Below are 22,072 nucleotides of genomic sequence, written 5' to 3'. Positions count from 1 at the left end.
GGCTCAAGATCAGTGGCAGCATCTGCTTTGCTCTGTGTCTGTGAGTTTGTCTTTTCATTGCACCTCTTAATAAATTGGTTGTCATAGTCTTGTGGGTTCTTGCCTCACCTAACATTGCAAGCAATAGAAGAGAAAGAATATTAGGGGCAGTAGAGATGGTGAGGTGGCAACCCCATTTCCTTATAGCTCAGGAACTTATGTTTTCAGGAAATTGTCCAACTCAGTGACTAAACATTCAATATTACACAGCAATCCAGATCTCTGTGTCTTGCCTTGTGAGAATCAAGCCAGAGGGGAGCTGGGGGTGGGGGCCAAGGAGGAAGATAACTTTTGAAGGTTGAACAGAACTAAATCCCTATAGCTTTTGTACTCTAACATCTCTAGGTCTTGGGCTCATTCCTCCTGGCTTGCAAGCCTCCCAGCTGGGCTGGCTGACTGCTGATGTCCTGACAGAAGGAAGGATGGAGGCTTATAGGACCTACCCAGCCATTCCTTTCCACATGTTGCATGCAGTTCTGCCCCGATTGCTTGTGGCCTCAGAGCATGGCTGGAGCATACAGCCTGGTGAGGGTTAGGAGAGGGTGCCCCATTTATGCGTCTATGGGAAAGCAATGCGTCCTGCTGGGTAGACTTCCAGTGTGGCCGTTGGGAGTGAACGTCCATGCTCCTGTATGTAACCCTTATCTGTGCTTTGTAAGTAAGCCCAATAAACTCATTGATTCCCCGGGAGTGAACTTTGGTGCAATCCTCTCTAGATTTGTCCTTGGGACCTTAGACATTGTTTATATTTTCCTCAGAAAGGAGTTTTGGTAGCCACATCCCAAACCTCCAAATAGCAAGACCTGGGACGCCTTCTCTGCTTTCCCTGGGTTTTTGAGCTCACTGCCTTGCCCATTGCAATCTTCTTTTCTGTTTAGGAGTCTCTGGTGCTGACTCTGGGTGTGTTCTGTCCCTTAGAAGCTCAGAAGACTTAATTTTTCCTCCTACATGCCCCTCAACTTGTCTTGCCATCTTATAAAAGGCCTTTTCCAGAGTGGGCACACCCTAAGGGAAGTCTACATCTCTGATGTCACTCTGCTTTACCGCTATTGCTAGGGACTCATCTTCTCTGAGGCATTCCCCACCTCAAGAAGAGGGACTTGCGAGTGGACGAGCCCACACTCAGGCCTCCCTCTCAGGCTGTAACTGCTGGAATGCAGAGGGGCGACCTCATAAAGCAGAGAACCCTTCCAGGGTCCCTCTGCTGCTTCTTAGAATCCAGGTGCCAAGGAAATCCTTAGGCAGAGGTTTTGGGTAGTTGATTAAAAACAAGGGATAAAAACAGAAAACTTGGGAAATGTCCCAATACTTTCACCACAACCCCGTCAAAGTTGTGTCCAGTTCCCTGTTTGGCACTGCGTCAGAGGCACTGCATGCAAGGTTCAAGAAAATTAAGTAAGTACCTTTTCCTTCCACGGTTAAAAAAGGTGTGAAGAATAGCATGGGGACAGGTCCCGAGCTCCCCCAGCCTCTTCTACAGGCACTTGTCAGGGGGAGGGAGGCTGGCACATTTGCTGATCACCTGGAGTCTGAATTCGACTCATGTTCATCTATTAAAGTGTGAAGGCTTTCACCCTTTATTTTGCTACAGGACTTATTTCAAATCATAGAATGAAAAATTACATATTTTGCTACATATCATAAGGTATATGGTCCGTAACAGGCTCTCTTAGACTGCCAGCCCTCAAATCATGACACAGACACTTATTATTATGAATGCTCAGCCTTAGCTTATGCTTGTCTTACCAGTGCTTATAAGTCATATGAACCTGTTTCTGTTCATCTGTGTTTTGCCTCAGGGATTTTTACCTATCTTTCATTCTGTATGCCCAACTCTGTGTCTGGCTGGCTGGTGTCTGGCTGGCTGGTGGCTGGCTGGCTGGTGGCTGGTTGGTGGCTGGCTGGCCCCCAGCCTTTCTCCTTCTCCCTTGTCTCTCTCCCCTTCTCCCCTCCTACGTATTCTCTCAACCTGCCAGCCCTGCCTATCCCTCTACTGCTTAGCTGTTGGCTGAAGACCAATCAGGTGCCTTAGACAGGTAAAGCAATTTATCTTTACATCGTTAAACAAATTCAGTATAAACAAATGCAACACATCTTTACATCATTTAAAGTAGTATTCTGACCAGGCGGTGGTGGTACACGCCTCTAATCCCAGCACTCAGGAAGCAGAGGCAGGAGGATCTCTGTGAGTTTGAGGCCAGCCTGGTCTACAGAGCGAGTTTCAGGACAGCCTCCAAAGCTACACAGAGAAACCTTGTCTGGAAAAACAAACAAGCATAAAAATACCCCAGAACAAACAAACAAAAAAGTAGTATTCCACAACATTTCCCCCTTTTTGTCTAAATAAAAAGGAGGATTTAGCTTCAACATAGTAAGATTATATACAATAAAAACAATTGTCGAGCAAAAATTACATTTACAATATCTAGTCCATTTGTATTTGGCAAATTCAGAGAAATACTTCATTATTTATCCTATCTTGATGAGTCCAAAGTTTTGTACATAGTTTATACTTTCTATCATAATCAAGGAATACTGCAACTATCTAGTCTTCAACTCCATCAAAGACCCCAGAAAGATACAATGTTACCTGAGTAAACAGGAAGTTCAGTGCAGACCACTTCCAAGACTATAAAAATGACAGAGACACCTGGCTTCCTGGACAGTCACTCATGGTTCCTTTGCAACATTGGGGGGCATCCATCTTCAAGCTACAAGCCTAGAATATCTGGCATACTTTTCTATGAAGTAGGAATTTTGAAGGACTGTCTTGTCTTGATTTGGCAAAGTTCTGCAGTCTTTTTCCTTTGTGCCCTGCTTGTCCAGTTTGGATGGAATACTGTAATCAGTCAATGCATGGCAAATGGCTAGCTTTGCCATAATGGAAGCAAACCTCATATGAAGGTTCCTTGATGCCTTTCATCCTTTTAAGAAGTAGATTGGTTAGCCGGGCGTTGGTGGTGCATGCCTTTAATCCCAGCACTTGGGAGGCAGAGGCAGAGGATCTCTGTGAGTTTAAGGCCATCCTGGTCTACAGAGCTAGTTCCAGGACAGGCTCCAAAGCAATACAGAGAAACCCTGTCTTGAAAAACAAAACAAAACAAAATAAAACTAAACAAAACTAAACAAAAAAAGTAGGTTTGTGCTTCCAGGAGCAGACGTGTCTCACTGTCATGAAAATGCCATATTCTGTAGGACTCTGAAGCATTTGAAAAGCATCTATCTCTAAAATCTATCTGTTTAACATTGAAAACAAATATAACATGACTAGAAGTTTGATTATTGTAGATGACTACTAGCCTGCATTTCTTAATTATATATTGCATTTTAAATGAGCTGCATAAACACAATATCCCAAACAAGAGTAGAAGTATACATACAGTATAACAAAAATAACTTTTAATTTTTATCAATATACCTAATCCATACCAATGTAAAACATTTGAGGTTTATAGTTGTCTCTTTATCCCATATTCCTATATTCTACCCCCTAAACAATGACCAGCATCCACAACACACAGGATGATCCCGAACCACTCACCCTCCTCTTGGGAATGTGTTAGCTAGACTGCTTCCTGTTGTCTAGGGTAACAGTGTCTATAGGGAATCCTGTGGGAAAATGGAGATAGTGGTCAGGTCCTGGGAAAAATAACTACAACATTTGTTGTCCATCTCAGAGCTATTCCCATGCAGAGGGATCAGTATATATGTCACCTGTCAGTATATATGTCAATATATATGTTATTCATTTCTTTGTAGCCAAGATTTTTAGGTCTCCCCCGATCAAATCTGATCTCTATTAATCTGGAAGGAATCCATAGCCTTTATTTACCATGAAAACAGAAGCATAACCTCTTCCCCAGTGCAATACATTTTCTGACTTCCGTTTTAAAGTTAAGGCATCCCTAAAGTGTTCGGGCTGGGTTAACTCAGCACTCCCTGTTACGATCCGTGTCTCTCAGCAGCTGTCATTGTCTCACCAGCATTCAAAAAATTCCAAGTCAACACAGCACCACACAGGGTCCAGACCCTGAGCATCTCCCATATTTATGTGGCTTTTTTCCTTTATATTGTTGTACTCTCTTGTTAAAGACCTTATTATTTTTAAACTATTTTTTCCATGGCTAAACTATTTTAAACCATTTTCTTTCTTAAGCCTATGCACATTTTTAAACACATTGTACCCTATTTTTTCTTTTTTTTTTTCTTTTTCTTTTCATCTAGACCTGTATCCTCCCCCTTTTTATTTAAATTTGAAACAAGGTTATTTTACATGTAATCCCGGTTCCCTCACCCTCCCATTCTCCCATTTCACCCCCACCCAACCCCAGCCCATCTCCTTTCTGCTCCCCAGGGAGGATGTGCCTTCCATGGGGAGTCTTCAAAGTATATCCTATCATTAAGAGCAGGGCCTAGTCTCCCCCACCCCGCATGTGTCTAGGCTGAGAAAGTATCCCTCTATGTGGGCTGAGTTCCCATAGTCAATTCGTATACTAGGGATAAATACTGATCCATTACTAGAGACTCCATAAACTGCCCAGTCCTCCTAATTAACACCCATCTTCAGGGGGTCTAGGTTGGTCCTATGCTGGTTTCCCAGCTGTCAGACTGGGGTCCATGAGCTTCCTCCTTGTTCAGGTCAACTGATTCTGTGGGTTTCTCCAGCCTGGTCTTGACCCCTTTGCTCATCACGCCTCCCTCTCTGTAATTGGATTCCCTGAGTTTGGCTAGTGTCTAGCTGTCTGTCTGCTTCTGCTTCCATCAGCTACTAGATGAAGGCTCTAGGATGACAAATAAGGTAGTCATCAACCTCATTATCAGGGAAGGGCATTTAAGGTAGCCTCTCCACTATTCCTTAGAGTGTTAGTTGGGTTCATCCTTGTAGCTCTCTGGACATTTCCCTAGTGCCAGATTTCTCTTTAAACCTAAATGGCTCCCTCTACTACGGTATCTTTCTTGTTCTCCTCTGTTCTTTCCCTGACTCAAGCTTCCTGTTTCCTCATGCCCACCTCTCCCCTCCTCTTCTCCCCTTCTCTTTCTCCTAACTCCCTCTCCCTTCCTCCCATGCTCCTAATGTGCTCAGGAGATCTTGTCCCTTTCCCCTTCTCCAGAGGACCATGTATGTCCCTCTTAGTGTCCTCCTTGTTTCCTAGCTTTTCTGGTGGTGTGAATTGTAGACCGGTAATCCTTTGCTCTAGGTCTAAAATCCATTTATGAGTGAGTACATACTGTGTTTGCTTTTTTGTGACTGGGTTACCTCACTCAGGATGGTTTCTTCTAGTTCCATTCATTTCCCTGCGAACTTCAGATTCCATTGTTTTTTTCCATAGAGTATTATTCCATTGTGTAAATGTGCCACATCTTCTTTATCCATTCTTCAGTTGCGGGGTATCTAGGTTGCTTCCAAGTTCTTGCTATTACAAATAATGCTACTACAAACATATTTGAACACATGTCTTTGTTTCATGGATGTGGATCATTTGGTTATATGCCTAAGAGTGGGATTGCGGGGTCCTTTGGTAGACTGATCCCCATTTTCCCGAGGAACCGCCATACTGATCTCCAAAATGGCTGTACAAGTTTGCACTCCCACCAGCAGTGGAGGAGTGTTCCCCTTTCTCCATATCCTCTCCAGCATAAACTGTCTTTGGTGTTTTTGGTTTTAGCAGTTCTGACAGGAGTAAGATGGTATCTCAGAGTTGTTTTGATTTGCATTTCCCTGATGGCTAAGAATGTTGAGCACTTTCTTAAGTGTCTTTCAGCCATTTTAGATTCCTCCGTTGATAATTCTTTATTTAGTTCTGTACCCTACTTTTTATTTGGATTATTTGGTGTTTTGGTGACTAGCTTCTTGAGTTCTTTATGTATTTTGGAAATCAGCCCTCTTGTCAGATGTGGGGTTGGTGACAAAACCAGATTTAAACAATACACATCAACTAGACCTGCCTTTATTGTGTGTCTAGCTTTTTCTGACCACATGAGCCAAACCTTAAACTTTGAGGAGGCATTGTGCTGGCAGCTGGCTCTGTTCCACTCAGATTCATGAGAGCTGAGTTTTATGCCCCTTAAGCCTGGCTGAGAGCTGTGTTTAACTGGGAGCTTCATTCAACCACCCCAGCTCAAGGCAGCTGATGCCCACACTATGGCAGTAAGTGTGTTTGTCTCCTGAACCATTTCACCAGCCTGTAACCAGTTCTTTCTGTTAGATCTTAACATTGTTTTCATGTTCTCATCATTGTAAGTAATCCTGAAATGGATGGGTTGAACTAACTCACTGTGTACATTTTAGGTTGTATTATTTTGGGCTAGAGTCTGGGGAAGAGGACATGAATAGTGCTGTTCTGTTTTGTTTGTTTTTAAATAAAAGCTCATCAGTATAAGTGTTCCTGTTTCTTAAGAAGAATATCCCATCACATTCTACTTTTGTAGTCATGAAGTATTATCACATGGATGTTCTGACTGACTTTATAAGCAAAAGACATAAATAAAGGTATTACTTTGTATCTCCCTGATACCATTTGAACTGTCATTATTGGATATGTGTCCCTTTTTTCTTCAGGTGTTTAACTTTGTCATAGATGTGCGTGTGTGTGTTTGCAAGTCAGTGATATGTATCATTTAATGTGTGTGCATGTGTGCTTACGAGCCAATGATGTATGTCATTTAGTGTGTGTATGTGTGTGTGTGTACACCAGTTTTTCCTATGACATATGTCCCCCTGGGTCCCTGGTGTTTACTGACAGTAGTCACTTGGGGATGATTTATTAAAGAAGGAAATGGAGATGGTGTTTCCTTGGCCTGAGAAGTGGTGGCCACTCTTCTTCAGGAGTCCAGGGAGTATGGGGGGGCAGGCTGCTCTGACCACCACTCCGTCTGGGGGCCGCTCATCATCGGGGGTGCAGTTGAGAGGGAACCGAGCTGTTCTGTGGTAACTGCGCCTCTTTTGACAGGAGGAAGGATGTTGAATGCCGGGAGTTCTTCAGGAAAGTCTTAAAGAGCCCTTTGTTCCAGCTCCTCATGATCAGCATCATCACCTCTAACGCCTTTTTCATGGTCTTGGGGACTGATTACAACATAAGGTACAAACTGTTCCGACTCTTTGAGGTGAGCTCACGGATGCTTTTCTTCTACTTTGCCTGTTTTGTTTCTGAAAATGCTAAAAATATTCCACAGGCATTTTGCTACAAGAAATTTTCTGTAGAAAAAAATTTAAAAGACCTTTGACCTCCAGGGAAGCATCAGGTAGTGGCAGGGGCAGGGGTATGATGTGACTGGCGAACCCTCTCTTTATACACAGAGAAAGTAGGTATCATATGCAAGGCTCATGGGCAGCGCCTCCTGGTCAACTAATGTCAGTCCCGTGTGGAGGACTCAGAGGGCACTAGGGGAAAGGTGAGCTGGGCCCAGGTGAGGCCAGCGCTGAGGTGAGGCCGGCCATTGCTGAGGTGAGGCCATTGCTGAGGTGAGGCCATTGCTGAGGTGAGGCCATTGCTGAGGTGAGGCCATTGCTGAGGTGAGGCCATCGCTGAGGTGAGGCTGGCCATTGCTGAGGTGAGGCCATTGCTGAGGTGAGGCCATCGCTGAGGTGAGGCCATTGCTGAGGTGAGGCCGGCCATTGCTGAGGTGAGGCCAGTGCTGAGGTGAGGCTGGCCATCGCTGAGGTGAGGCCATTGCTGAGGTGAGGCCAGTGCTGAGGTGAGGCCATCGCTGAGGTGAGGCCATTGCTGAGGTGAGGCCATTGCTGAGGTGAGGCCATTGCTGAGGTGAGGCCGGCCATTGCTGAGGTGAGGCCAGTGCTGAGGTGAGGCTGGCCATCGCTGAGGTGAGGCCATTGCTGAGGTGAGGCCATTGCTGAGGTGAGGCCATTGCTGAGGTGAGGCCATTGCTGAGGTGAGGCCATCGCTGAGGTGAGGCTGGCCATTGCTGAGGTGAGGCCATTGCTGAGGTGAGGCCATTGCTGAGGTGAGGCCATTGCTGAGGTGAGGCCATCGCTGAGGTGAGGCCATTGCTGAGGTGAGGCCATCGCTGAGGTGAGGCCATTGCTGAGGTGAGGCCAGCCATTGCTGAGGTGAGGCCATCGCTGAGGTGAGGCCAGTGCTGAGGTGAGGCCGGCCATTGCTGAGGTGAGGCCATTGCTGAGGTGAGGCCAGCCATTGCTGAGGTGAGGCCATCGCTGAGGTGAGGCCGGCCATTGCTGAGGTGAGGCCATCGCTGAGGTGAGGCCAGTGCTGAGGTGAGGCCGGCCATTGCTGAGGTGAGGCCATTGCTGAGGTGAGGCCATTGCTGAGGTGAGGCCATTGCTGAGGTGAGGCCGGCCATTGCTGAGGTGAGGCCGGCCATTGCTGAGGTGAGGCCGGCCATTGCTGAGGTGAGGCCATTGCTGAGGTGAGGCCATTGCTGAGGTGAGGCCAGTGCTGAGGTGAGGCCATCGCTGAGGTGAGGCCATTGCTGAGGTGAGGCCATCGCTGAGGTGAGGCCATTGCTGAGGTGAGGCCAGCCATTGCTGAGGTGAGGCCATCGCTGAGGTGAGGCCAGTGCTGAGGTGAGGCCGGCCATTGCTGAGGTGAGGCCATTGCTGAGGTGAGGCCAGCCATTGCTGAGGTGAGGCCATCGCTGAGGTGAGGCCGGCCATTGCTGAGGTGAGGCCATCGCTGAGGTGAGGCCAGTGCTGAGGTGAGGCCGGCCATTGCTGAGGTGAGGCCATTGCTGAGGTGAGGCCATTGCTGAGGTGAGGCCATTGCTGAGGTGAGGCCATTGCTGAGGTGAGGCCATCGCTGAGGTGAGGCCATTGCTGAGGTGAGGCCAGCCATTGCTGAGGTGAGGCCATCGCTGAGGTGAGGCCAGTGCTGAGGTGAGGCCGGCCATTGCTGAGGTGAGGCCATTGCTGAGGTGAGGCCAGCCATTGCTGAGGTGAGGCCATCGCTGAGGTGAGGCCGGCCATTGCTGAGGTGAGGCCATCGCTGAGGTGAGGCCAGTGCTGAGGTGAGGCCGGCCATTGCTGAGGTGAGGCCATTGCTGAGGTGAGGCCATTGCTGAGGTGAGGCCATTGCTGAGGTGAGGCCGGCCATTGCTGAGGTGAGGCCGGCCATTGCTGAGGTGAGGCCGGCCATTGCTGAGGTGAGGCCATTGCTGAGGTGAGGCCATTGCTGAGGTGAGGCCGGCCATTGCTGAGGTGAGGCTAGCTATCCAGAGCAAGAACTGTGCTGCTCACACCAGTAGTTAGTACAGAAGTTCCCAGTTACCTCCAAAGGGGCTGGGGTGATCCGGGGCTGAGGAGAACTGGCCTGGCAGGGTTCTCTCCAAAGGACGGTCAGGCACTTAGGAGGATGGAAGTAAGATTTAGCAAGCTGGAGACATAAATCAGGAGGAAATAGAATTCAAACAGTCCCCCAAATGAAGGTCCCGAGTTTCAGGACAGAAACTCAGTGGAATTAGAACATAAATTCTTAAATGTTAGGAAATGAATGTGGGATGAAAAGCGCACTAGGAAAGGTAAAACACCACACATTAGTGTAAGAAAACAGAGCAAGGAATCTGATCTAGAGGTAATTAAACCCACTGTAAAGATAAGCCTACAAAATCAGATAAGCACGATAACATCTAACCCTGGAGCAAAGCAATGTCATCAAGACATTGTAGGTGTGGGAAGGAAACAAAGTGGCAAAACTCAGGAAACAACTGGAAACCAAATAAAACCATTCCAAAACAAAGACTAAAGTAGCTAAAAACAGTCAAATACAATAGGCAGTAGCTTGAATTGGACTGAGGAATTAAAAACACTTCATTAAGAATGAAAGTGATGGAAAATGCTGAGGATTGGTGTTGAGGAAAAGACCCTGGATAAGGATGATAGGAACTCTTGTGTTTCAAATATCCAGGGATCAGAATGCTAAATGTCTAAACCCAAGAAAAATCACCCCAATCTGTATCGAAATAGTTCACACTGCACATCCAAGAATACAGACTCAACCCAGCCAACACCAGGGCGCTGGAGCCAAATGGTTGGGCTTCGTTGGGTCAGGGAAGCCCAGCTAGTGAATTCGCCATCACACTTCTCCATGGCTGTGCTCTCTGCCCAAAGATAGAAGAGTGGCATGCTCAGCTTCCTCAGGAAAGAAAATGTGAATCAAGAACGTCAGGTGACGGAAGGGACTCAGGGTTGATGAAAGGCAAACCCACAGATGTTCAGAAACACGGCGAGTCTCCTTCCCTGCTCTTCCTCACTTAAGACAGTCGCAGCGCAGCCCGGATGGCAGAAGCTTTTGGTGGTGAACATGGTGGGTGCAGTTGTTTGTAGAATAAAACTGTCATTTCACAGGAGAAGCGTAGCACTTAGTGAGTATGTTCTTTGATTCTAAGGCTGTAGCATGACTGGTAGAGCCATTTCAGAAAGTCGTAGCATGAGTTCTCTAAGGTCTCGTTAATCAAAACTCAGAGTCAGATATCAGGGGTGAGAGCTGAAGGACAGATGGGCAGAGTGACCAGCCGCTAGAGTCCTCACCTCCTCCAAAGCTCAGTCTGCCTCCTCAGACTGCACCTGTCTCTATGAACCTTCAGCTTTATAATCCCTGAGCTCCTGTCACCTCCCGCCTTATACTCCTCTCTCCACTCAGCCATGTCTCTCCTGTCTCCACCTCCCTAGTGCTGGGATTAAAGTCATGGGAACCCAAGGGCTGGGATCACCTTTGTGTGAGCTCTGTTTATCTTTAGACAGATTCAGTCTCGTGTAGCCCGGGGTGGCCTTGAACTCACAGAGATCCATCTGCCTCAGTCTCCAGAGTGCTGGGATGAAAGGTGTGGTCACCACTGTCTGTCCTCTATGGCTAACTAGTGGCTTAGCTCTGCCCTTGGATCTTCTTTATTTGTCAGATTACAAACAAAATGTCACTACAAAAGTCTTTTAAAACTTTTTTTTTTTTTGAGACATGGTTTCTCTGTGTATTCCTGACTGTCCTGGAACTTGCTCTGTAGACCAGGCTGGCCTCAAACTCACAGAGATCCACCTGACTTTGCTTCCTGAGTGCTGGTATTAAAGGTATGCACCACCACTGCCTGGCAAAACTGTGTTTTTTATTTTAATATTTTCTTTAATCTCTGATAATTTCATACATATATAATAAAATATGATCATATACTTGTTCCCTTTCCCCTCCAATTCCCTCCATATCCCTCCCAATATGCCTTAACCAAAAATTTATATCTTTGAAAAATTTTTGATGACCCACTAAGTCCAATCAGTGTGTAATTGCCCATAAGTGCCTGCAGCACGTTCTGGCCCTTGGAGAGCTGGCCAGCAGAGAGGGTGCTTCCTGGTTGGTTTGAGATGATTTCTCAATGTCCTGTGCCTTCTCTGCATCCTTCCCTCTGCTGAAAGTATGTGTTGTCTTCATCAATAGGGTTCTACCATGTGGACCCCTGTTAACGATCGCTTCAGTGGTGATGCACACGCTAGTGTTATCCCGAGACACTGTGAAATGTGTGATAAAGCACAAGGGTAATCGTGCTTTTTTCTCTTCTACTTATTTCTCCAGGGTAGAGGGTGTGCTCACACATAGTGGGCAAGCACTGGACCACCAACGTAACATCTTTCACCCAGGACAGCTTACATTTTGTTTGCATTCTTCCATCTTCTGTGTTGTTTGTTTGTGGCATTGATCTGTTTATAGCAAGCTCTTGTGTGTAAGCACACCCGAGCTTGTGTTCCTTTTGCTTTAGCATCCTGAATGCTGGGACCATCCTGTGCTACTGAAAATGAGGATGCTGGTGGAAGGGAGATGGAGATAAGTAGATGCCATTGGATTCAAAGTCCGTGGTTCTGTGTTTGCTTTGGAAATGCCGACATAAACAGCAGGGGTGTTTTGCTATCTTCACCAATGACTAGAACACCAACCCATTCAGCTGTGACACATTCTTGGTGCCTACGATGTGACCCAGAAACTGAGGCTTCGAGAAACAGCTGATCCTGGGAACTATGCTGGATCTTGTCATCTACCTTGTAAGGAAGCTGTCAGAGTTGTTTGTGCTCATAGAAGAACAATGCAGGAGATAATTTGGGGTTACTTCTGTTGGCTGAAGATGAGATGATAATAAGTACTATGGTTAGAAAATCCTCAAAGATTGAACCAAGGCCGAGGAGGTAAGGGACTAAGCTGTCCTCTTGAAACGGAAGTCACAGGAAAGAGTCCAGCTTTGCTGGTATTTCTGATAAACCCTAACCTTAATGAATCCTCTATTGTGCAACTGCTCATTCACAGTTCCTAACTGTTTGAGACAAGTTCTTGCTCTGCCGCCCAGGTTGGCTCCAAACTCATGAACCTTCTGCCTCAGCCTCCCAAGTATTGGAACTTCAGGTGTACCACTGTGCGTGGAATTTCTATAAAGTATTCCAGCTGACACATTAAAAAGAAACGACAGCATGCCACCACCCACCTTGACTGTGGGGAAGCCATGGACCTGGGCATTGAGCATCAACAGGAACCCAGCAGATGCTATGTGCCTGCTATGAAAGGAAGCATCTGCAGCCTTGCTTGTGATGGACCTGAGTGCGTTCTAGCTTTTGGAGCCATCTGCCTACTGCCAGGAGACTAGAATGTTCTTCAGTCACACTACTTGGATTAAAATATTATTTATGTGTATCTCTGTATGTAGGTGAATGCTGATGCCCAGTGGCCAGAAGGGGACGTCAGATCTCCTGGATCCCGAGTGACAAGCGGTCCTGAGCCACCTGATGAGGGTGCTGGGGAATGAACTCGCATCCTGTGCACGTGCTCTTAACCACTGATCCATCTCACAGCACTTGGAGTCCTTACCAGATAGTCTGCAAGGAGTTAAAAAAATAATGGGGGATTTATAAAAAATTTAGTGGTAAATACCAAGTTATCTGGGGACTATAGCCATAGGTTTCTATTATAAAGCACTAAATCTTAATGAATATAAGAAAGGTGAAATAATTGCCTGCATTTTATCTGATCTCAGTGGGAAATAAAACTACAAAGCAACAGCAAGAGAAGCTCATGGAGACCAAAGAGCCCACTATTGCACAGTGAATGGGTCCTTGAAGAAATCAAGGAGGATTTAAGCGCATTCCCTGAGTACTAGTGAAAATGAAAACACAACACATCAAACCCATGGTGTCAATGAAAGAATCCTAAAAGGGAAAGTTACAGCCCTAAGTGTCTGTATTGCACAATTGGATGGGCTAGAAGATGGATCACTGGATAAAGGTGCTTGTCCCACAAGCCTGGATGGAGTTCAATCCCTGGAACCCACAGAAAGGTGGGTGGAGTGGACCAGTGCCTTGACTCCCCTGGATGCTGTTGCTGTGACCCCCCCAACACAAATCCTTTCAAAATGATAAGAGAAATTAGGTTCCAGATTATGTATAGACACAACTCAGGGCACTGGGAAAACCATGAATAAAACCTAAAATTAGCAAATGGGAGAAATAATTGCCATCATGACAGAAATTAGTGAAATAAAAATGAATAAAACAAGATAAAGAATCAAAGAATTGCTTCCTTGAAAAGACAGATAAGATTAGAAAACCTGTAGGGTCAAAGCAGACAAAGGAGGCCCAAAGTAATAAAATATGGAGGAAAAAAGGGGCCATTACAATGGATCATAGTTACATCAAACCAAACCAAACCAGACCAAGTTCCTCTACTCCCACCAAAACGTGACCCAAGTTCAGGCTTCCTTGTGGAAGAGAGGACAGGCTCCATCCAACAAATTGTCCTCTGACAACCACATGCTCACTGTGCCTACACACACACACACACATACATACACATACACACACATACACACACATACACACACAAACACACCACATACATACACATACACAAACACACACACACCACATACACACACACCGCATACATACACATACACACCACATACATACACACACACACAGAGACACACAGACACACACAAACACACAGACACACACAAACACACACCACACATACATACACACACACACCACATATATACACATACACATACACCGCATACATACACATACACACACAAACACACACCACATACATACACATACACACACACCACACAATACACATAGAGACACACATACCACATACATACACATACACACACACACCACATACATGCACACATACAGAGACACACACCACACATACATACACATATACACACATACACACACATACACATACAAATACACACAACATACACACACATACACATACAAACACACAACACATACACACACACACACACACACCATCCAGACACAGTCTAATAATAAGCTAATAGGGGACTGGCACTGTACCTCAAGAGTAGAGGTCATCCCTAGTGTACACAAGCCCTGGGCTTGATCCCCAACATCTAGAAAGGAAAGGGAGAAAAGGAATAGGACAGGAGGGGCAGCAGGGGACGGGAGGGACGGCAGGGGACAGGAGGGGACAGGAGGGACGGCAGGGGACAGGAAGGGACAGAGGGACGGCAGGGGACAGGAGGGGACAGGAGGGACAGCAGGGGACGGGAGGGACGGCAGGGGACAGGAGGGACGGCAGGGGACAGAGGGGACAGAGGGGACAGGAGGGACGGCAGGGGACAGGAGAGGACAGGAGGGGACAGGGGGACAGGAGGGACGGCAGGGGACAGGAGGGACGGCAGGGGACAGGAGGGGACAGGAGGGACGGCAGGGGACAGGAGGGACGGCAGGGGACAGGAGGGGACAGGAGGGACGGCAGGGGACGGGAGGGACGGCAGGGGACAGGAGGGGACGGCAGGGGACAGAGGGGACAGGAGGGACGGCAGGGGACAGGAAGGGACAGAGGGACGGCAGGGGACTGGAGGGGACAGGAGGGACGGCAGGGGACAGAGGGGACAGAGGGGACAGGAGGGGACAGAGGGAGAGAAGAAAGAAAGTAAAGAGCTGCAGTGTAGGAGGAAGGCGCAGCATGGTAAATGAAAGCAAAAACAGGAGAAGGAAACAGTAAAAGTAAAAGCGGAAGTTAATGAAATAGAAAACAGATTCAGTCCCGGGAAAGCAAGCACAAAGCCCAGGTAAAGTAACTTTCTTCACGTGACAATAAAAAAGAAGACACTTTCAAAATCTGATAATTTGGCACAGGGTGGCTCAGTGGGTACAGGCGCCTGCCCTGCTGCCCAGCCTGACCACCTGAGTTTGATCTCCAGAACCCACATGAACAGGGACAGGACCGACTCTTGCAAGTTGTCCTTTGACCTCCACACACAGCGCTGTGACACCTGTCAGTGTCCTTGTACACACATGTGCAAAGCTAAATAAATAGAATGGGATAAAAGAAATTGTAACTTTAAAAAGAAAATCTGATAACTAATGCCGGTACATTTGAAAACCCAGCTGGAACAGTTTTCTAGAAAAGCATTTACAAACCTGCTCTCTGTAAGAAAATAAAAACCTTCAAACTCTGAACAGCCATCACATGACCTTCCAACTAGAAAGTCTCACATTGAAGTCCGACGCCCCCACCCGCTGAAAACCAGGCTAATCTGGACTGAAGGTTTTACACACTTGGGAGGATTGTCTAATTCTAGACATAAACGCCTCCATTTACTCCATACATGGGCATCCCAGCCCCACCCACGACCTCATGGAGCTAATTCATGCCCAACGGTAGACAGGGGCTGTGTGAAGGAGAAAAGCGACATCCAGGGCCATGAAACCTGTCACAAACTCTCAGAGAGCCAGGAAACGATGCAAACACCCGAAAAAGAGAATGGCCATGTCCAAGCTCCACTTTTCCGAAACCGCACTCCTTTACCTCACCGCAAGCTCATCCAAAGACCTGCATCTCGCCAGGTGCAGTGTTTGAAACCAGGGGCTGCTTGGATGTCTCTCCCCGTTCATTCTGGGTCAACGTATAACCCACCCGCTATGCAGAGCCCTTCTCACATTCCTTGCCTGGGTGACTGTCCCTCCCTGCCCCCTACCTTGCTCCTGCCAGCTCTCCTGACGTCTCTTCTACTGTACAGGGGCTGAGATCCTATCGCTCCCCAGCTCAAAGTTCCCCAACACTGGCATCTGTCTTGACCATTTATTTCCCACTGCCTAAAACAGGGCTTTTCAGTCGTGGGTGAATGAATATTAGATGACAAATGGACTTTGATGAAGAGGAAACTCTTAGATGTCTTTAGGAGGACCCCTTGGCAATCATAGAGCCATCAGAGTTGTAGGCATGGGAGTATTTGGAGGAGATCAGTTCAAATCGGGGGAAAAAAACAAACATATGTCCTTCAAAAACAGATGACTTTAGTTGACTGGTCTTTCTGTATGACGAAGGTAATAGATTAAGTATAACTATATATTTGTATATTTTTCTTTAAAAGTATATATATTCATGATGGCCAGAAAACTTGTGACTTTCTTTTGGGGAATAGTCGTCAGGTAGCCTGCTATGTTAAATATTGATCAGGCTTGTAAGTATAGCCATTTATAGCCATCTGCCAGCTACAGTGCAGTCGGTCAGTCATGCCTTACATCTAGGGGAAACCTAATCCTAGCCTTAGCGCCACAGGCAAGGAAGCCTCAGAAGGGGACAGGACCCAGGCTTGGTAATAGAGCTGGGGGTCTGCCTAGGCCCCACACCTGACTGGGTGGGGTCTGTCTGGGTCCCACACTGACTGGGTGGGGTCTGTCTGGGTCCCACACTGACTGGGTGGGGTCTGTCTGGGTTCCACACTGACTGGGTGGTCTCAGCAGGGAGGGGCCAGGACTATGGGGCTCTACACTTGTTTTGATCTCTTAATCCCTGTGACCCCTGCAGGTCTCAGAGATTCTCTTTGTCTCCATTTATACCTGTGAGTTCTTCATGAAGGTCTATGTGGACCCCACTAAATACTGGAGGGATGGCTATAACCTACTGGATGTGGCCATTATCCTTATTATCTTGATACCCTATACCCTCCGCAAGATCAAGGGAAGACGCTACAGATACCTCCACATTGCTGATGGCATACAGTCTCTGCGAATTCTCAAGCTTATCTCCTACAGCAGAGGCATCAGGGTGAGTACCGTGTGTGTGTGTGTGTGTGTGTGTGTGTGTGTGTGTGTGTGTGTGTGTTAGAATGACTACTCAGACATGGTAGTGCATGCATTTAATCCCAGTACTTGAGAGGGAGAGGCAGAAGGATCTCTGTGAGTTCAAGGCCAACCTGGTCTACAGAGTGAGTTCCAGGATAGCCAGGGCTGCCCTGAGAAACTCTGCCTCAACAACAAAATAAAATAAACAAATAAAAAAACCAAAACCTCACTCAGAGAGTGAGAGACAGAGAGAGAGACAAATGCAGCCCTGAGAAAACCAAGCAATGGCCAGGCCAGGAGAACCTGCCCTGAGGAGGCAACCTGGAGAAATGCCTGTCAGACAAGTAACAAGAGGTTGTTAGCAACATCAGAGAGGCTGGTCACTCAAGAGAAGGGGAGAGAGCAGTTCAGGAAGTGGGGCAGGAAGTACAGATACCATTCCCCGGAAGCCTGGCTTGGAATCGGAGAGGAGGCCTGAGCACACACATGTGCATACACAGGTGTGTGACTACACTAGGGATGAGGCTGTGGGTGTGTGCCGGGGGACAGCTCGCATTTAGGGCCCAGGCACACCCTGACTGGACAGATACACAGCAGACCCAGACAAGCCTCTTCCTGGAGAGCAGACACCTGGGCAAGCGTGGGCTCAGGGGGCCTAGCTGTAGGGTGGGTTGAGTATGAGTCAGCCTTGAGACCTGTTCCGAAATGTTCTGGAGAATGTTCAGGAAGACGGTGGGAATGGTGCCTCCGGAGTGGCCTTACCAACATCAACATGAGGGGACCTTCCCCATCAAAAGAGCATGGCAGCCAGAGGTCAGAGCTGCCCGGCACTGGTTAACCCTGGCCCACAGCTCACAGCCAGCTGCACCATATGAAAGGCAGCGGGCAGGGCATGGAGAGGGAGGACGGCTCAGGGTGGCCTGTGCAGCCAGACACAGCTTTCAGAGCTTGGCCTTGGCGGTTCATTCATTTTTTCTTTGCCTGTACATTTGTATATCTGTGCCTGGTGCCTGTGGAAATCAGATCATCTAGACCTGGAGTTACAGCATGTGGGTTCTGGGACCTGAACCTGTGTCCCCTGTAAGAGCAGCCTGTGCTCGACTGCTACACCATTTCTCTGGGCAGGAGAGCCTTGGCATTTAATGGCAAGCAGCCTTGTACCTCAATTTATTCATCTGTAGAGTGAAGCTAATCATGCTTTCTTACTGGTTTCAAGACCAAGTTCATATTGGTAAAGACCAACCCGCCTTATGGTCAGACAAATTAGCAGGAGGTAACATTATTTCTTTTGTTTTGTTTTTCTGAGGCAGGGTTTTTCTGTGTAACTGCCCTGGCTGTCCTGGAACTCACTCTGTGGACCAGGCTGGCCTCGAACTCAGAGATCTGCCTGCCTCTGCCTCCCGAGTGCTGGTATTAAAGGCATGAGCTGCCCAGATTGTCAACTGAAGTCTACAGGATCCCCTAACAGATGAGCAACCTCGGTCCTCAAAGCTAGTTCTTAGTTCCTGACCCCTAATCATTGAAATGTCAATTCCGCCACGTCATGGTTGCTCGTCTGTTACACGAGGCCGGTTCCTTGGCTTTTCACACAGAGCCCTGACAGACAAGCACCCAGCTATCGGGGCACCATTGCCTCTGCTCACCGCATTCCAGCCTGGAGCCGCCACCTCCCGCTCCTGATGCCTGAGCCTAGTCCTTTCCCCACATCCAAGGTGCTCTGGAGGATGCTTCCTCCGTGTCCTGGGCCTGGCCACCTGTTCTGCTCCAAGGCACCCAGAAGTCCCCAGGGCTAAGAGGACAACAATGGAGTCAGAGCTAACTGGTACTAAGAACTGATTCTCCTAGCAACTGGGAAGTCCAAAGGCGAGGCCGCTTTCCCGCTAGACCACAGAAGTCAAAAGGCCAGGGCTTCAGAGACGAGGCCCCACCCTCCAGACTGAGTTTCTGTATCAGCGCTCGATGCTGGAACCCGGTGGGCTTGTGCTCGAAGAACGTGGCCTTAAGTGGGTGGCAGGGTCCTTGCAGAGAGCGTGACCTCTTTTCCTCTGGCTCAGTTGTGACCTCAGGTGCCACTGGTCCACAGCTGGCTCAGAGCTAAGAGCCACTTCCTGAGCCCTGTGTAGGTTCTACCGCTGAGCACACTGGCTTCCGGCTTCCACTGATGTCACAGGTGTGCCATGGCCGTGGCGCTCCGTGTCTCCCACTGTCTTAGGCTTTGTGTTAGTTAGCTTTCTGTAACTGTCACCAGAATTCATTGAGAGGACAACTTAAAGGAGAGAACTTATTATGTGCCACATCCATGCAAGGCTCCAGGGATGGATCTGATTCAGGCAGTGAGGGAGCGAAGAATACATGACACAGACAGACACACAGACAGATGAGCAAGGGTCAGAGTACTGCAGGCCCAGATGGAGACACACAGACAGACAGACAAGCAGGAGTCAGTGTAGTGCAGGCTCAGATGGACACAGACAGACACACAGACAAGCAGGAGTCAGTGTAGTGCAGGCTCAGATGGACACAGACAGACACACAGACAGATAAGCAGGAGTCAGTGTAGTGCAGGCTCAGATGGACACAGACAGACACACAGACAGTCAAGCAGGAGTCAGTGTAGTGTGAGCTCAGATGGACACAGACAGACACACAGACAGATAAGCAGGAGTCGGTGTACTGTGAGCTCAGATGGACACAGACAGACACACAGACAGATAAGCAGGGTCAGTGTAGTGCAGGCTCAGATGGAGACAGAAACTCAGCTCCGAGTATGGATAATATAGAGGTGAACAGAGTGGCGGCGTTATTGCACACAGCCAGACAGGAACGTGAAATTACTGTGTACAGATAAACAAGGAAGCAGGTTGCTCAGCTGATCAAGGGCGCAGGTCTTGCTAATCCCAGTAGGAGCAATATGGGCAAGCAGCTTTCATCTGTGAACATCCCAGGAATGGACAGAAAGCTATGGTGGACATTTTCTGCACACTGTCAACATCCACACTCGGACCAGAGGAACGCTCACGCCAGGGGGAGGTGTTATCATTCCTCCACTAGTCTGAGGTGTGGTTGTGCCCAGTCAATAGCACACATTTTCCCACTATTCCACCCAGGGCTTCCTCTGCTCTTGCTCTCTGTAGTTTTGGTTCACGATTTTAATGTCCTTCGTTCTGTTAGCTGGCATGTGGCAGGGGTACTCACCTGAAGTGTCCAGCATATGGTAGAGGGTACTGACCTCAGTCCTGTGTGTGGAGGAGGGTGTGGGCGAAATATTGTTTATGATCTAATGAAACAAGCTGAAGATCAGAAAAGCAAAGCAGCCAGGCCAGTAGCTCTCACCTCTGTCTCCGACTGAAGTGGGTGATCCTGTCTCCACCAAACCTCAGACTGCAATCTCCTCAGTTTCTGTCTCCTTTGGCCTTACCTTCCTTCTCCACCCAGCCATGTCTCTCCTGTCTCCATCTCCCTAGTGGGAGTAAAGGCGTGGGATCCCAATGCTGGGATCACCTTTGTGTGAGCTCTGTCTCTCTCTTTTTTCCCTGTCTGGACAATCAGCCAATCAGTGTTTTATTCATTAACCAATAAGAGAAACATATATACAGAAGGACATTCCCATCACCCCTCTTCTCTGTCTAAATAAAAAGGGTTTTAACTTTAACATAGCAAAATATATAACAAAAGTTATCAAATAAGAACTATAGTTAGCAATATTTAGTCCATTAACATTTAGCAAAATTTAAAGAAAATATTCTATCATCTATCCTATCTTTGTGAGTCTCAAGTCGTATCTGTAACTTATCTTTAATCTTAACTAAGGAAAACTATAACCATAACTATCTGTCTTCAACTCCATCAAAGACCTGAGAAGGATAGTATATAAACTCTAGAAATGACAGAGACATCTTGCGGCCTGGACAGTCATTCAGAGTTCCTCTGTAATGTTCCATCATCAGCCCATAGGTCACTGTGTGTCTGACAGACTTCTCTCAGTGAAGCAGGAAACTTTAAACTGTCCGCCTGTATTGGCAGTTTGTCAGTCACTTCTCTCTGAGTCCTGAAGAATGTCTGCCAGACTCTTCCATGAAGCAGGAACTCTACAGCAATGTCCATCTTGTTTCAGCAGTCACTTTCCTGTGGGTCCTGCATGTCCAGTTTGGACATAAAGTCAAACAGTCCAGGCAAGAGCAGTTTCTTGCCCAAATGGGTAGTCTTGCCATATTGAAAGCAAACTCCATAACAAGTTTCTTCAGTGCCCACCTTCCTCTCTGAAATAATTGGTGATGCCAGGAGCAGTTGTGTCTCATTGTCATGAAAAACCCTAAACCATTTTAAATGCCATATTCTGTAGGTCTTTGAAAGGTTTGAAGACTATCTATCCATCTCAAATATATCTCTATATATCTAGAAAACCTAACTAGCATAACTGTAAGTTTTGGCTATTATAGGTGACAATAATCTGTAATTACACATTACACATTACACATTACATTTTTTAATGAGCTAAACAAGGGGAGAAATATACAATCACAAAGTTGACCAATGCAAAGTATTCATTTCTAGATCATATTCCCCCTTTTTTTCCTCTTAAGAAAGAGATTGACTGTGATCATTGGCCATTTAAGTGAAAACAGTTATTTATAAACAATATTCGGGAATTTGAGCATCATTATCTCCAAACTGCTTCCTGCTCTTTGGGGGTGCTATTAATACCATGGGGATCCTGAAAAAAAAAAAACCCAGAAACCTGGCCAGATCCTGACTGTACTAATGTGTAAGGCTGTATTGTCTCAGCTGTTTTAGATGTTGGATCACCTGGGCCGTTGCTTCAGGGGGTCTTACTTGATCAACCATAATAGTCTGGAAGGAATCCACAGCTTTTCATTTTCTGTGGAAACCCAAGCAAAACCTCAGAGAAGGGTCTGGACCTCTGACTCCTTTGGCAGCTCACATGGTGACTGCTAAGCGTCTCTGCAGAGAAGAGAC

The 22,072-nt window shown here is 47.2% G+C and overlaps 1 protein-coding gene across 1 annotated transcript in view; it reads left to right on the top strand.

Annotated features, from left to right (window-relative positions):
• Positions 1-1,317: 1,317 nt before the first annotated feature.
• Catsper3 (cation channel sperm associated 3) overlaps positions 1,318-22,072 on the top strand; it is a 46,737-nt gene continuing 25,982 nt past the window's right edge. The window contains exons 1-3 of the mRNA XM_051194545.1: positions 1,318-1,434; positions 6,990-7,143; positions 16,839-17,078. Of these exons, the coding sequence (XP_051050502.1) occupies positions 1,337-1,434; positions 6,990-7,143; positions 16,839-17,078 (492 nt within the window). The 5' untranslated portion in view covers positions 1,318-1,336. The remainder of the gene's footprint in view (positions 1,435-6,989; positions 7,144-16,838; positions 17,079-22,072) is intronic.

The sequence above is a fragment of the Phodopus roborovskii genome, unplaced genomic scaffold (assembly GCF_943737965.1).
Source record: "Phodopus roborovskii unplaced genomic scaffold, PHOROB, whole genome shotgun sequence".
NCBI lineage: Eukaryota > Metazoa > Chordata > Mammalia > Rodentia > Cricetidae > Phodopus > Phodopus roborovskii.
This window is presented reverse-complemented; position numbering and strand designations above follow the sequence as displayed.